Source organism: Numenius arquata, chromosome 8, assembly GCF_964106895.1.
Source record: "Numenius arquata chromosome 8, bNumArq3.hap1.1, whole genome shotgun sequence".
In the NCBI taxonomy this organism is placed as follows: domain Eukaryota; kingdom Metazoa; phylum Chordata; class Aves; order Charadriiformes; family Scolopacidae; genus Numenius; species Numenius arquata.
This window is the reverse complement of record NC_133583.1, coordinates 49,758,668-49,772,633: the sequence shown is the minus strand read 5'-3', so window position 1 is coordinate 49,772,633 and position 13,966 is coordinate 49,758,668. Positions and strand designations below refer to the sequence as shown.

Sequence of the window (13,966 nt, the reverse complement as noted above, 5' to 3'; positions counted from 1 at the left end):
GCCCGGACAGGGGAGAGAGGCTGCAGGTGGGTGACAGGCTGTCTTACCAGATACTGGGTGCCAGTTTCAGTGTTGTGAAAGTGCCGACAGCTCTGGGGAAAGCGGCTCAACAGCACTTTGATGAGGCTTTGGTACCAGGAGACTGTCATGGTGAGGAAGCATCCCTGCAGGCATGGAAAAGGGCCGATTTTAGCCTCCCTCTAGCCATGGCACCAGCAGCCGTAATGCTACTACAGCAGCCTTCAGACCCCCAATCAGATGCATCCCTCATAGCCCAATGAGGCATGCTGACCTAGGGCTATTCACTCTCTACAGAGAGGTCCATGCAGCTTCCCCCTTACCCTGCCAGCTAGGAGCTATGTTTCTGCCTTTTATCTTCCCACCAAACAGGAAGAGATGTGCCCTGCAGGCCCTTCACCCGGCACCCCACTCCATCCCCAGCACAGAACAGCAGCTGCTGGGCGCCATGACTCCATCCCTGCTGCTCACCAGCTGGGGGTCGACATCAGCGATGGATTTCCCATGCACGGCATCGAGCAGCTCCTCCAGCTCTACCAGTGAGAGCTTGCCCAGCTTCAACTTGTCAGAAGCCAGAGGCTCCAGAAGGAAGAGGCGCTTCCAGAGGTTGTCCCTGCGACAGTGGCACTTGGCCAGCTGCACCATGCTGCTGAGCTGCTTCTGTGCTGAGGCCACCTCGGAGGCCAGCAAGGGGAAGAGCGGTGAGGTGTAGAAGAGCCCTGGCCCCAGTTTGACTTGTGTGCCCCCTGCGTAGAACTCGCTGCTGTCCTCCACGTCCTGCCACAGCTCCCGCTCTGCTGGCTGCTGCTGCCCCAGGCTGGTCTCTGGCTCCGCTGCCTCCCACGCCGCCCGGCCCACCACAGGCTCCAGCACTTCCCTTTGCAAGCGCGGCAGCTTCTTGAAGCGTCGCATATCGGCTGTGAGCCGGGGAAAGAGCTCCCGCTGGCTAGTCATGATGACGTAGAAACGCAAGCTGAGAGCAAGGAGACACTTGTCACCTGGGGAAGGGTTGGTGCCTTCTCAGCTGGGCTGCAAATGAACCTCTGTCCCTGCCAGTAAGGGTGCTTCTCTGCCCAGACAAGGACAGACACCACACTGCCCAGTTCCCTGCAAGGATCTTCCCCAGACAGCATCAAATCTGCTTGTGATGTCCCAGACAGAGCCAGTCCCTCCCAGAGCCCTCCTGCCCAGCCAGGAAGCTTTGGTGTCATGTCTCTGGGCCCCCAGTGCTCACCGAAGCATGCGTCTCTCTGCCTCACTTTGCTCCTCAAATGGTGCTGCACTGTGACACACCAGGAGGGACACATCAAAGTCATCATGATGACGCAGGCCTTCAGAGTCTTTGTAGGAGCCCGAGCTGGGAACAAAAGCACATCAGTATGAAGGGGACCTCATTTTGTTCCCCAAGAGCTCTTGGTCACAACAGAACTATTGGACACAGGGAATTTAACACAGCAGGACTCCTCAGAAGTGCTGGGAAATGTCAAATGCATGTGTATACACGCACAGCACCCCTGATGGCCATCTCAGAAAAGCTGGGCAGAAGTGCTGCCTGTAGTCAGCTTTGCTGGCACCTTGAGGAAGTGTCCCCAGGATGAGGGGGTGCGCACCAATCTCTGGCAGCTCCAGGAACTTGCAGCAGATGCACTCACCTGTTCCAAATAGAGACCAGTGCATATTCATTCTGCTCTGTGCCTGGTGTCCCCTTCTTGTTGTCACTGCCTGTGGCCGGCCGGGCCATGCGTAGGGGTTTCATGTGGTAGGTGTTGGCATGGTCAGCAATGTAGTTGTACAGCTGGTGTGCAGTGATCATGTTGGTGGGCAAGGCCAGCATGCCTAGTGGAGGAGGACACAGTTCTGTCAGAGGAGCTGCTCAGTGCCTCTTACCTGGTGTCCTACAAACTACTATCGGGGACAGAGCTCTAGAGCAACCCGCCTCCCACAACAGGGCAGCAAGGACTTCCTCTGGAGCTGGGCCCCTCATGTCACCTTTCCTGTCATCTCCCTGGATACTCACAGGGTCAAGTTTATCTGTAAAGTACTTGGGAAACTTTTGCCAAGTTATGGGCTGTGATCAACCCCAGACTGGTCACATGTTGAGCTACTCACCTTGGAAAACGTGGTTGCGGCCAAATTTGGGGATGTCAGTGTGGTGGGCAATGAAATCCTCCAGGAAGCTGGTGAGATGGTAGCCCTGGCGGAGGGTCATGTGAGAACCCAGCAGATACTGGTGGACTATACGCAAGTGGAAGTCGTAGCTGAACGAATGCACGTGCATGAGGTCCCGCACCTTGTCACACTCCTCTGTGAAGAGCATGGAGAGCTGCGGAAGGACAGGGAGTCAAGGCAGGAATGTTACCAGGCACCTCACATCCTCCTGCAAAGCCCTGCTGACAGCAAGGCATGGCAGAGCCAGTGCAGCCACCCCTGCCCCGACAACAGAGCAGGATGCAGCCGAGAAGCTGTGTGCACAGTGCAAATAGCAGACCTGCAGGCCTGGGCCCAAGGGATCCAGCTTGGTGGCTCCTTCCACACTTGACGCCACTCCTGATCTAGCAGCACAGGACCTGTGCTGATCAGCACTGCCTCCATTTTGGCATGAGGTTAATCCCTCCTTTTGAGCTAAAAGCCACGTGGCTGTGAAGGAGGACACAGTCTCCTTTCAGCCGAGTGCTGCTCTGCACTATCTAGTCCCTCAGTCGGTACAGGACACACTGGGGCTGGAGTCCCAGCAAGTTCTGGATCTACAGGCAAAGACTGACACCTTGAATGTCCCTTGAGAGCAGGAGGCAGCACAGGGACCTGTGGGGAGTGGTTGGACCCAGAGACGGGCAACAACAGAACTGCTAATTCCCTGTGCTCAATAACTAACAGGGACCCAGGCTGGCTGCTAGGAAGCCAGATCCAGCAGTGCCCAGAGAGGATCCCCCCAGCACACGGCCATCACACCTGCTCAGCATGCCAGTCCTTTACCAGGACAGCAGCAGCCTTCACACACACACACACACACCCCCCCCGGCCATGCACACACCACAACTGCAGCTATTGTGCCAGGGGACAGTGTTGGTGAAGGTCTCAGCATTGCCCTCATGCCAGGAGCCCACAGTTTTAATGTCTTTTGGCTCTCTGACTTCTCTGGGCAGTTGACCGACACCATAATCCCTTGGTTTAAGAAAGTGGCAAGCAGAGAAAACCAGCAGGCAGGAGGCATTGGCACGAGAACAGGCTGCCCTCACTCTCTGCACCACCTGCATTGCTGCTGCCATGAGCCAGAGGGCAACCTGCACAGACAGGAAGAGCCTGGAGAGCAGCCTGTAGCTCTGCTCCAGGAAAGGCAGGGCAAAGAGCAAGAAACACAAGGCGCTGCCCCCATGCCAACACCCGGGGCCCACCCAATCCTCCTCCCAAGTTGGGCTGCTCACTGTGTCATGTACTGCTACAGAAGGCACTGGCACAGGAGGCAAGAGGCAGCTCCCACTGCCAGGCACTGGGGCAGGGAGGGTGGAAGCACAGGGAGTGGTAGGTTCAGCCCTGCACTGGCTGGTCCTGCCGTGCCCAGCATGGCAGTGGGAGGAGAGGACGTACCGCAGACTCAGAGACGGAGCTGGGTCCCATGCAGCTCTTGCTGCGAGCTCTGGCTGTAAGAGTGCCCTGATGGAGAGAGACGCACAGCCAGTGGGAAGAGGGACAAGGCACTGCCTAGCCCCGTTCCTGCATCCAGCCTGTCCTGCACAGACCCAGGGCAGGACAGAGGGAGAGAAGGGGCGGAGAAGCCCAACTGCCCCACCTGGAGGAGGCTAGTCCCAGCACGTGGGAAGGCTGGCCAGGCCCCTGTAGCAAGCCCCATGCCTCTCCTCCGCTGCTTCCAGGACTATCCCCTCCCACTGCAAAACCAGGCAAAGCCTTTTCCCAGGTCACTCAGAGGGAGCCTGGATGTTCCCTACAATGCCAGCTGCAGCCTGGTAACCCTGTGTAAGTGCAGGCTTCCCAGGAAAGACTCAGCAAACCCTCAGGCAAGGCCCTGGCAGGCTCTAAGCTTAGGAGAGCCACTCTTGGCATATATGATGCAGCCTTGCTACAAAGCCACCGTGGAAAGGACAGCATAGTCATGCACACCTTCTGCCTCAGCCAGGCTGGGACTGGTCAGCCTCTAAGCAGCCACCCAGTGCCCTGGGGACAGGCAGGAGACACCATGACACACCAAAAGAGAAGGGAGCAGGCAACCCCATGGTGCTGTAGAGCAAGGTACAGAGGTATCAAGAACCAGGGCTCATGATGCAGAAAGTGATCTCCGGCAAAGGGCAGCCATCCGTGTTCACAGATCCCTGCTCTAAGAGAAGCAGAGAGCTTCTAGCTCTCCATGCACTGACTTTCCCTGGAGCAGTAATCTTTGACAGAATTGCTCCTATTCATCCCCAGCCTGCTCTGTCTTGCTCTCTAAGAGCAAGAGTCATCCTCTTGCCAAACCTCCCGCTGCCTTTCACCGCACTCCAGATCTGCTCAAGCAGCAGGCTGTGGAGGGCATGTGGCTATAAAAAGCTCCGAGCGGTTCTGCTTTTCCAAGAGGTGGGGGCAGAGCTCTCCAGAACTTTCTGCACCTGAAATGCCCCCTCTGTCCCAGAGATTGCTGCCTCTCCTGAAGCAGACCCTGACCCTGCAAAGCCATTACCTGGGAGTTCACAGACTGGCCCATGGGGATCCGTGAGCACTCCAGCGCGTACTGCTTCACACAGAAGTAATAGCCCTGGAAGAGAGAGAGCACATGAGCACAGCACAGGCCTTGAGCCTCTCCAGGGAAGGAGAACAGTCCCCTTCCTTCACCCTCACCAGTCACTTGTCACTTGCTCCATGTTTTGTCTCCCCCTCCTGCCCGAACCAAGCTGGCCCAGCCAACATGTGGCTGAGCACAGAGCACCCTACCTGGTGCTGAACCCTTGCCTCTTTTATTAGCCTCCCCACCTCCTGCCCTGGAAACTCTTACTGCTCTGAGCCCTGCAGAACCATTCCTAGATGACCCCATGCAGTACGATGGAAGAGGTAGGAAAGAAAGGAAGACCCTGTAACACCGTTACAATATGTAGATGATTTACTGATTAGTGCTAACAGTTATGAGGCATGTTTGGAAGCTACCATCAGTTTGCTTAACTTTCTGGGCATGGCAGGATATCGTGTTTCTAAGAAGAAAGCTCAGATTGGGAAGGAAAAGGTCCAAGACATGGGGTCTGAGATCACCAAAGGACAGAAAGAATTAAGTACAGAGAGAAAAAGAGGCAATTTGTAGAATTGCTGTACCCACATCAAAGAAGCAATTAAGAGGGTTTCTGGGGATGGTCAGATGGTGTCGCTTATGGATTCCCAATTTTGGACTGATTGCAAAACCAGTCCCTTTGAGATTCTGTATGGGAAACCTTATCCAACCAATTATTTAACTACAAAGGGAGATCAAATGCACATAAAGGGACAGGCTGTAATTAAAGAGTATTTGATTTGATTTCTTTCTTGCAGAGTTTATCCTCCCTGCATGGGTACCTGGACCAGTGGACCCCACTTGCCTTGGGCACTCCAGTACACCCATTTCACCTCAGGAACACAGTCTACATATGGACCTGGAAAGATGAACTGCTGAAAGAAAGGTGGAAAGGACCTTACACAGTGCTGCTAAAGACCTATGCTGCAGTAAAGGTAAATGGGATCGACTCTTGGATCCATTATACCAGAGTAAAGAAGGCACCAGAGCAAGACCAGAACAAATGGACCTTTATATGGACAGGAGAGCTTAAACTCCGAATAACCAGAGACCCTCAATGAACTATATCTCTTACCTGTTATATTGTTATTCTTACATTATTAGAAAGTATTGTTAGTCTAACATTATTAAGATGAAAGTTACATGTGTGACATTGCTTAGTTTAGCATTTAATACTTGTGAATGGAATTTAATTTTACGACTCATCCAGTCGTTAGGGAGAATCCACAACAGTAGCAGTATAACTGCTTGCCTTCCATTGTCAAAATCTGCTGAGAACCCCTTAGATCGGGAAGTCTGAACGTTGGATCTGAATTGGACTTTTGAGGCCATGGTAAGTAACAGGACTGGACTCCTGAGACTCAAATTGACAGACGAAGCAGTAGGCACAAGAATTACAGGGAGAACATTTGCTGGGATGTAGGATGGGAGCGCCCCGGACCCTGTGCATCAGCATCACTTAAAAATACATGCTGGAATATACAGACTGCGTCCTCTGCACCTTGCCAACAATTTCCCCGGGGAATGGATTTACCACAGATTTGGCCTAAATTAGAAGAAGGTGAGTGGCGTTATATGCCAAATACTCACTGGCATATTGAATGGACTGGAGGAATTTAAGGACATGAATATTCAATCGTTAAGCATAACGAAGCAGAAAATCCCAAAATGCTAAATGGAATTGTGTACGAGTCTTTAATTGTTCTACAACTGATTATGGAATCCAGCGATTGGGTCTGGTGGCCAGAGCCTTACAGTCGGGGTGCCTCTGCAGAAACTACACCACTTACATACATGATACTTGGACCAGTACAAAAAGAGCCTATTGATTGTAATGAGAAAGCAATGCCTTCCATGGGTCAAACTGTCTGGGTTAGTAGTGATGGAACTTACTTGTACTCAATTACCCTTAGAAGGGAAAGTGCATCAACTTTAGGTATGTTAACCTTGTGTCCCTTATGGAGACAAAGAACCTTGGATAACCTACTATGGGGGAAATTAAAATGAAGGGAAATAGACCCCTGGTGACATCCATTGATTGCAACTAAGGTAGGATGGGCCTTAGAAGCTATCTTCAGCCCCCAAATTACTTCCTTTCAAAATCGAATGTGGTTAAATAACCTGACAGGCCAGGTGGAATTATTAGCAAACGCAACCAAAGTTGGATTACGAGATTTAAGTACTCAGTTGCAAGCAACTTCAAAATGGGCTCTACAGAACAGGCTGGCCTTAGATTTGTTACTACTACATGAACACAGAGTGTGTGGATACTTAAACCTGAAGAAGAAAGACTGTTGCATCCACATGTCTAATGTGACTGAACAACTGGATCAACAAGCAGACAAAATACAGCAAGTGCCAAAATTTAGTAGAGACATTAATGCCTCTATGGAGGGGAGAGAATGTTTAAACTGAATGTTACAAGGTTTTGGATTCTTTCTTACTGGGTGGTTAGCTAGTTTGCTTCAAGGCATAGTTATAATTGTAATCACTCTAATTATGATTTGCATTTCTTTTAGTTGTACTGAGAAACTGATTACACAGGCTACTGTTGGGAACTATGTAATGGTGATGAAAAGAAATAGTGAGACATGAAAACCATAGAAAGAAGTCTCAAAGGGGGGGAATGAGGTACTTTAAGAAGGTAGAATATACTTCGAAAAAGGTAAAATATTTTAGAAGGTAGACTCTCTCACTAGGTAAGAATAAAGAGCTATAAAAAGGTCCTGTGAAATCAGACACTTGATATAAATGATAAATGCCTTGCTAATGAATATACCCTTGAAGAAGAACAGAAGGCTGATAATAAAGAATATCCCACAACAGGAGGCACCAAAACCGGCTGAAAACTGGACAGCTGCTGGATAAGGCATAGAGTTGACAAAAATTTGCAGTAACTGGGGGAAAGGTAAAGGTGGCAGTGGGAGATCCCCACCACCAACTCAAGTGGAGGCTGAATTGGACTCCCTCCCCACGGTGTGAGCACATCAATTAAAGGACCTTGTAACTTTAAATGAAAGTGAGAAACTGTACTAACCAATAGCAATTGCTAAGATAAGGTACCAACCAATAATCATAATTAAGGGTGTGCCTTTCTGTGTTTTGAACTGTATAAATATTCCTTAGAGTTTTTAGGCCAATGTGCTGGCTTTGTGTATTGCCACCTAGCACCCATCTCTGCAGAAATGAAATAGATAATACCTCTACCCTGTGTGTATATTGGCGTCTGCACACTGGGTAAACGACCCTGCTTTCGGACAACATCTGCTGCACTCCTCCTCATCATTCACTTTGTCACCTCTGAAGACTGTCCCTGAAGCCCCAAAGATTGTACTTTTTTTCTTGTTCTTTCTTACCTGGAAGGCCAATTCCATCAGCACAATCCCACCCGGAAGAGCTCTCTGTAGATGATAGGTGGCAACAGCAGGGCTTGTGCTCTGGGAAGAGAAGGACAAAGCTGGAGAGGCTCTCTGGCACAGGAGAGCAGCCTGCACACCAGAGTGCGAGGCTGCCATAAGGCTCCGTGGCAGAGGTGGAAATAGAGGAACCTCATTAACTGAGCACCTTCACTGGAGGGAGGAGAACAGACATGCCAGAGCTGACTGTGAAAAGAATTCTAACAAACCTAACAAACAGCCTTCAAGAGAGCACACCAGGCACACTGCTCCCTTCCCCTCCTGCTTACTCAGGACAGGGCATCTCTAGAGTTGGAGGACACTGTAAGCTGAGGGGTGATGCTGCCCACGAAACCTCGCTCCCACGAAAAGCACACTGCCCACGAAACCTCTCCCTACTGTGCACTCCCCACACCATCACATCTGCCTCACATGGCAGCTATCAAAGGCATCCAGTTTGGACTCAGAGCTTAGCTGCCAGGAAATTCACTTGCCCCCTGTTGCGTTGTTCCAGTGATTGCTCTCTTCTCATTTTAACTGCAAGGTGTTGTGCTGCCCACAATCCTGTACCAACATCAGCCAAAGGTAGGTGCCAGAAAAGTGTTGGGAAAGGGTAAGCAAACACTATATGCTCCCATCACCCCTGGATGATTTCAAGAGCCACAGATGGTTTCTGCCTATCCAGCAACTCAGATGGATTCCTCTTCCAGGTACTTACCTATTCTCTCTTGTACGCTCTTGTGTTCACAAAACCCACGTAAGCTCTTAGTGGTCACAAAACCTTTTGATAAAGACCACTGTTACCTACAAAGAAACACTCCCTTTTGCTTTGAACCTGGCTCCAATACTTTTAGTTGATGGTGTCTAGGTGTTGCACTGAATAAGACAGCAAGGATTCAACCCTTTCCAGGTTAGCTGTGATATGGTAGAGCTCTATCCTGTCCCTCCCTAGTAGCCACTTCTTTAGAAATGAAAACCCTCAGCCTGCTCTCGCAGTAGAGCCATTCAGGGTTTATCTTCTCTGATCTCTTCAACTTCAGCATTCATCTCACTAACTCAAGATCCTTCTGCCCCAGAATTGCCGACCACCATAGATCACAGAATCACAGAATTGTCTAGGTTGGAAGGGACCTTTAAGATCATGTAGTCCAATCTTAAAAAAAAAACAAAACAACAAACAAAAACCAACCAACCAAACAAAACCCACCAACACTAAACCATATTCCCGAGCACCATGTCAACTTGTCTTTTGAATATCTCAATATAGGGATGGTGCCTCAACCACTTCCCTGGGCAGCCCATTGCAATGCTTGATAACCCTTTCAGTGAAGAAATTGATGCTGAGGCTTCTGTCAAGGTAAACCTCCAGAATCACACCCAAAAGGCAGCTGTCCTGGTCCCAGGTTACCCTGTTCCTCTTCTGAGCCCCATTCAAGTTGTTGCCATACTTTTGATATTTGGCCAGGTTCCACCCAGTCCCAAGAAGGGGCTGCAGGAAGACATACAGGAGGGCAAGGAGGTCTCATCTGACCCAACAATGGTCCCAAAGACAGTGTTGGTCTAGACAGACACTTTTTTTTTTTCCTTTGGTACTTTCTCTGCCCTCTCACATCCTTTCTGTCTGAAACTGACTGAAAAACCAACCAGAACTGCCCCACTCTGCAGCCTGCCTTCCATCCCAGTTCCACCCCTCTAACAGACATGCACTCACCTTTGGACTCCCCTCTGCTTTTGGCTTTGTGTAGGAAAAGGACCCTCTTCCCTCCACACCCATTGCTGCCAGAGCTCGGATCCGGCTTGTGCTACTGGAAATGACAACAGAGAGAGCTCTGAGCAGGGGAGTCAAGGTCTCCTGTTGTGTCAAACCAGGGCATAGCTCAGTGCGTCAGCCCTTCTCCCACAACAGGGTTCTCAGAATGCCACTGACCTGCGAGTGGTGGGTGAGGGTGGCCGCACCTGGACCAGAATGAAGCCCATGCTCTGCAGGTACTGGATGTATTGCTGCAAGAAGGTGTTGCACATCTCCTGCAGCCAGGGCTCCTCTTTCACCTTGCAGGGCAGCGCTTCCGCTGAGTCACAGCTGTGGCTGCGGTCCCTCCCTGAAGCTGTAGAGTCATTTGAGCGGTGGCGCTTCTGGAAAAGAAAAGAATTTCCTAAGGACACCTCCTGCATCTGGCCCCAGCAGGTGACACTTGCCATGACACCACCAGCTGCTCTGGTTGTGCATAGGGCAGATGTCCCTCTACCGGAGAGTACTAACAGCTGGCTCCTCAAATACTGTCCTAGTGCATGAGCTGAAACGCAAGATCCAAATTTTACCCAGCCATGGACTGACCTAACAGCAATTCAATAGACTGCAGGAAAAGATGCCCTGGCAGAAGGGGATAATTCACATATTCCCCCCACAGAACAGCTTCCTCAAAGTTTAATGGCTCACAACTAGTTCATACAAGGTTCAACAGAGCTTCAGCTCCTATTGCCATGATAAGAGTTCAATCCCCTTATGAATCCTGCTGACTTCTCAGGATTTACTAGTAGTTCAGTAACACTAAATAGGAATAGTGTTTCCTTTTAACCATTTTCAGTTTTCCTTTTGGTGTCCTGAATACTACTTGTCTTTGTGCTGTGAGAGACAGAGGTTTCTTTTCTGTGGCTCTTTTACATATTTCTACGTGCCCTTTCATTCAGCTACCCCAGCAGCAGCCTCTTTACTTGGGGTCTCTCTGGCTACTCTCTGACGCTCTCCGAGTCTCTCTGGTTAAATGCCTTTGCCACAAGATGCTTCTCTTCACACTATGAAGACATTAATGCACTAGTATTTTAGAAATGTATTGGAGTATTACCTGTAATACTAACACCCCTTTCTGATGTACTCTAAACAGTTTGCCTTTTGTATGCAACTGTTCATGAATTAAAGAAATCCACTGACCTGCCTGCTCTGTACAGGCTCTGCAGTTACTGTACAATATAGGAGGAGTTCAAATTTCTCTCCACATTGTGCTCTGGTTTACTGGGAACCAGATCCCAGCTCCCACAATACCTCTCATTTCACAGGCTACGCAGGTCCCTCTAGAGTTTATTGCAGCCTCTTTCTGTTCTGACCGATCTGAAGAGCCACACAGCACTGCAAATCTTGACATCTCATATGCACAGCGATAAATGATCTGGAGATACAGAACCCAATACACAACCTTGAAACCCCTGCTGCCAGGCTCTTCAAATCGAATAACCAATTTTCATTTTGCTCTGTTCCAACAACTAAGTGAAGTTTTCATTCTGTGATAATACTTTTCCTTTCTCTTGCGAGCGCTCAATTTCTGTAGCAACCTCTGTTTAAAGACCCTGTCAGAATCCTTTTGACATTTAGATAAATTGCAACAGCCTGTTCTTCCCTCATGACACACGTACAGACCGCGAACAGCCAGTGCAGGATCTGCACTGGTTAGAGTCTGTCAGGTTGCAACCTGCTCAGGATTCAGCTGGTTTGCTTTCAACCGTTCTAGCTATTTGCTGGCTCCAGGTAAGGTTTACCAGGTCTGGCTGCTGAATGCATAAAGTGAAGTTTTGCTTCCTCAACAGATCAGCATCAGACAGCACTCTCTGATGGCTTTGCTAGGCTCAGCCCTGAATACTCTGGGTAGAAAATGGAAGTCAGTCTTCCTCAGGGATGGTGTGGCTGCAGGAGAAAGGCTTTGAGGGCCCAAGGATTTTCTCAGTCTCCATCTTACAGGGTAAAAATGAATCCTGTAATGTGGGGGTGAGCTCAGAGCAGCTCTGTCTTGGGAAAAGTTGCAAAGCCATCCTGTGCCCCAGAGCACAAAGCTCAACCCCACTCACCTTCCCCTCCACCTTGCCCTGCTGGTCAGTCTGGATTTGCTGCCGGAAGGCCGGGTCAAAGAGCAAGGGGGTAGCACAGTAGTGAACCAGGCGTGAGGACTGCTTCAGGGTCTCCAGGTCTGCCAGCTGCACAGCACAAGAGCAACACGGTTACAGCACACATCCCTCATCAAGCATGGGAACAAGCTGTCACAACACCATGCTGCTGCTCGAGTGGAGATCATACTCAGGACTGAACCCCCAGCTTTAGAGCCTTTCCAATGCTGGGCAGCGAGGCCTCATTCCTAATCTGGTGCTAGAGCCCAGCAACATGAGAAGTTCAAGCAGAGAGTTTGGCTCCACTACCAAACACCATCCCCAAACACACCCTGCTCTGAGCTCCAGCGCTCCCCTTTGCCGCAGGCAAGCTAGTGCTCCCAGTATGCTTTAAGGCGGCCCAGCCTGCCACCCGCCCAGGCTGCACTCACACTGATAGGCATGTTGGACTGTGCCGATCTCTGCTGCCAGGTAACAAAGAGATTCTCAATCTTCATCTGCTTCTCCAGTTCTGGAGGAAAGAGAGCAGACACAAGAGTGTCAAGCTGCAGCCCCAGGTACTGCCACTCCCCTTTACTCCCACCCTACTCAGGCCATAACCCATTCCCTCACAGCACCCAGGCAGGAGCCACTGAAAACTGCCCCTCCCCTCTGCCAGAACTCTTGTTCTGCTCTTCCTGAACTCCTTTTCCAGGAGGCTCCTATGACATCAAGGCCTTTGCTTTACCTTTCCTCTCCATGCTCTTGATTTCCAGGAACTGTGCCCCGTGCCGAGACACGGGGTCAAAAGGTCCTGAGTCAGGCCCATGGGGTATGCGCTTGATGGTGGTAACATCACGCAGAGCTTCGTCAAAGGGCACCACATCGGGATGGAAGTGCAGAGATGGTAGACTGCGGGCAGAGCTGCTCAGCCGGCCTTGTTCCTTGCTAGGTGGGGGGCTGGAGCTCCGGATCAGTGCATCCACCTCCAAAGTGGAGTTCAGGAAAGGATTTGGCTCCTAAACAAGCAGACACAGTTAGCCTTCTCTATCACCAGTCCCAAGGACTGCATGACCCTAACGTGCAGTAGGCAAGACCATTCCCCAGCCTCCTCCACCCTAAATAATCCAGCCACAAATAAATGCTGCCAGCAGCAAGATCCGTCTCCAAGAGCAGACAGCAACAGCCTGGCTGGACACAGCCACTTTTGGACATGCGAGCACCTGGGGATGCCTTGACATCAGCACACAAAAGCACAGAAGTGCCTGCAACCTTCTGCAAACTCCCATATTGTCCAGGCTCCTCCTGAAGAGGAAAAGACTGCCCTGCCTGGCAGGGTGCCCCACCTGCTTGCTGTCCTCATGCCATGGTGTGTCCATGAAGCAATGGTGGTGGAAGAGTCCCAGCTTCTGGCTGAGCAGGCAGTGCACTATGTGGGATCGGGCATTCTGCCACTGCAGCAGGCGAGTAAGGGAGCAGTTCAGGTTGGCCCCCAGGTCTGGGGACCAGTTGTAGGTGTAGAGCGTCAGCTGGAGAGAGAGGAGAGGGAGGAAGGCTGAAGGACCTGCTCAGAGAAAACCTGCATGGTGACACAGGCTGCCCCAGGTGCTCTGGGTGGTACTTGCTGCAGCCAGTTTCAGATGACAAGGCTGGGACAGGGAGAGTAGCAACAGCTCATTCCCAGCACCCCTGTTAACAGCCACAGCAGTAGCGGTGGTACTTGCACCGGCAGCACAAATGCCCAACCTGATATGGGCCTTGCTGTAGGTAGGGAAAGGACAATTAAGGTCCACAATGGGGCAGCTGAAGTCAGAGACAGTGAGGGCTGCTGCCCCCCGCCGGCACTCCCCAGAGCACTGCAGGCAACCCCCAGCTCTGCTTGTGGCACAAACAGAGACATCCTGCACTGCTGCTTCAGAGGGCTCCTGCCTGGGGAAGGCTGGTTGCCTGCTGA

The 13,966-nt window shown here is 50.9% G+C and overlaps 1 protein-coding gene across 1 annotated transcript in view; it reads right to left on the bottom strand.

Annotated features, from left to right (window-relative positions):
• SZT2 (SZT2 subunit of KICSTOR complex) overlaps positions 1 to 13,966 on the bottom strand; it is a 61,369-nt gene that overhangs the window by 3,776 nt on the left and 43,627 nt on the right. The window contains exons 57-70 of the mRNA XM_074152878.1: positions 13,359 to 13,541; positions 12,761 to 13,028; positions 12,465 to 12,544; positions 11,998 to 12,123; positions 10,088 to 10,293; positions 9,872 to 9,962; positions 8,122 to 8,202; positions 4,688 to 4,762; positions 2,128 to 2,341; positions 1,671 to 1,854; positions 1,253 to 1,375; positions 880 to 991; positions 490 to 795; positions 48 to 164 (exon numbers count right to left, since the gene is read on the bottom strand). Coding sequence (XP_074008979.1) covers positions 48 to 164; positions 490 to 795; positions 880 to 991; positions 1,253 to 1,375; positions 1,671 to 1,854; positions 2,128 to 2,341; positions 4,688 to 4,762; positions 8,122 to 8,202; positions 9,872 to 9,962; positions 10,088 to 10,293; positions 11,998 to 12,123; positions 12,465 to 12,544; positions 12,761 to 13,028; positions 13,359 to 13,541 — 2,166 coding nt within the window. The remainder of the gene's footprint in view (positions 1 to 47; positions 165 to 489; positions 796 to 879; positions 992 to 1,252; positions 1,376 to 1,670; positions 1,855 to 2,127; positions 2,342 to 4,687; positions 4,763 to 8,121; positions 8,203 to 9,871; positions 9,963 to 10,087; positions 10,294 to 11,997; positions 12,124 to 12,464; positions 12,545 to 12,760; positions 13,029 to 13,358; positions 13,542 to 13,966) is intronic.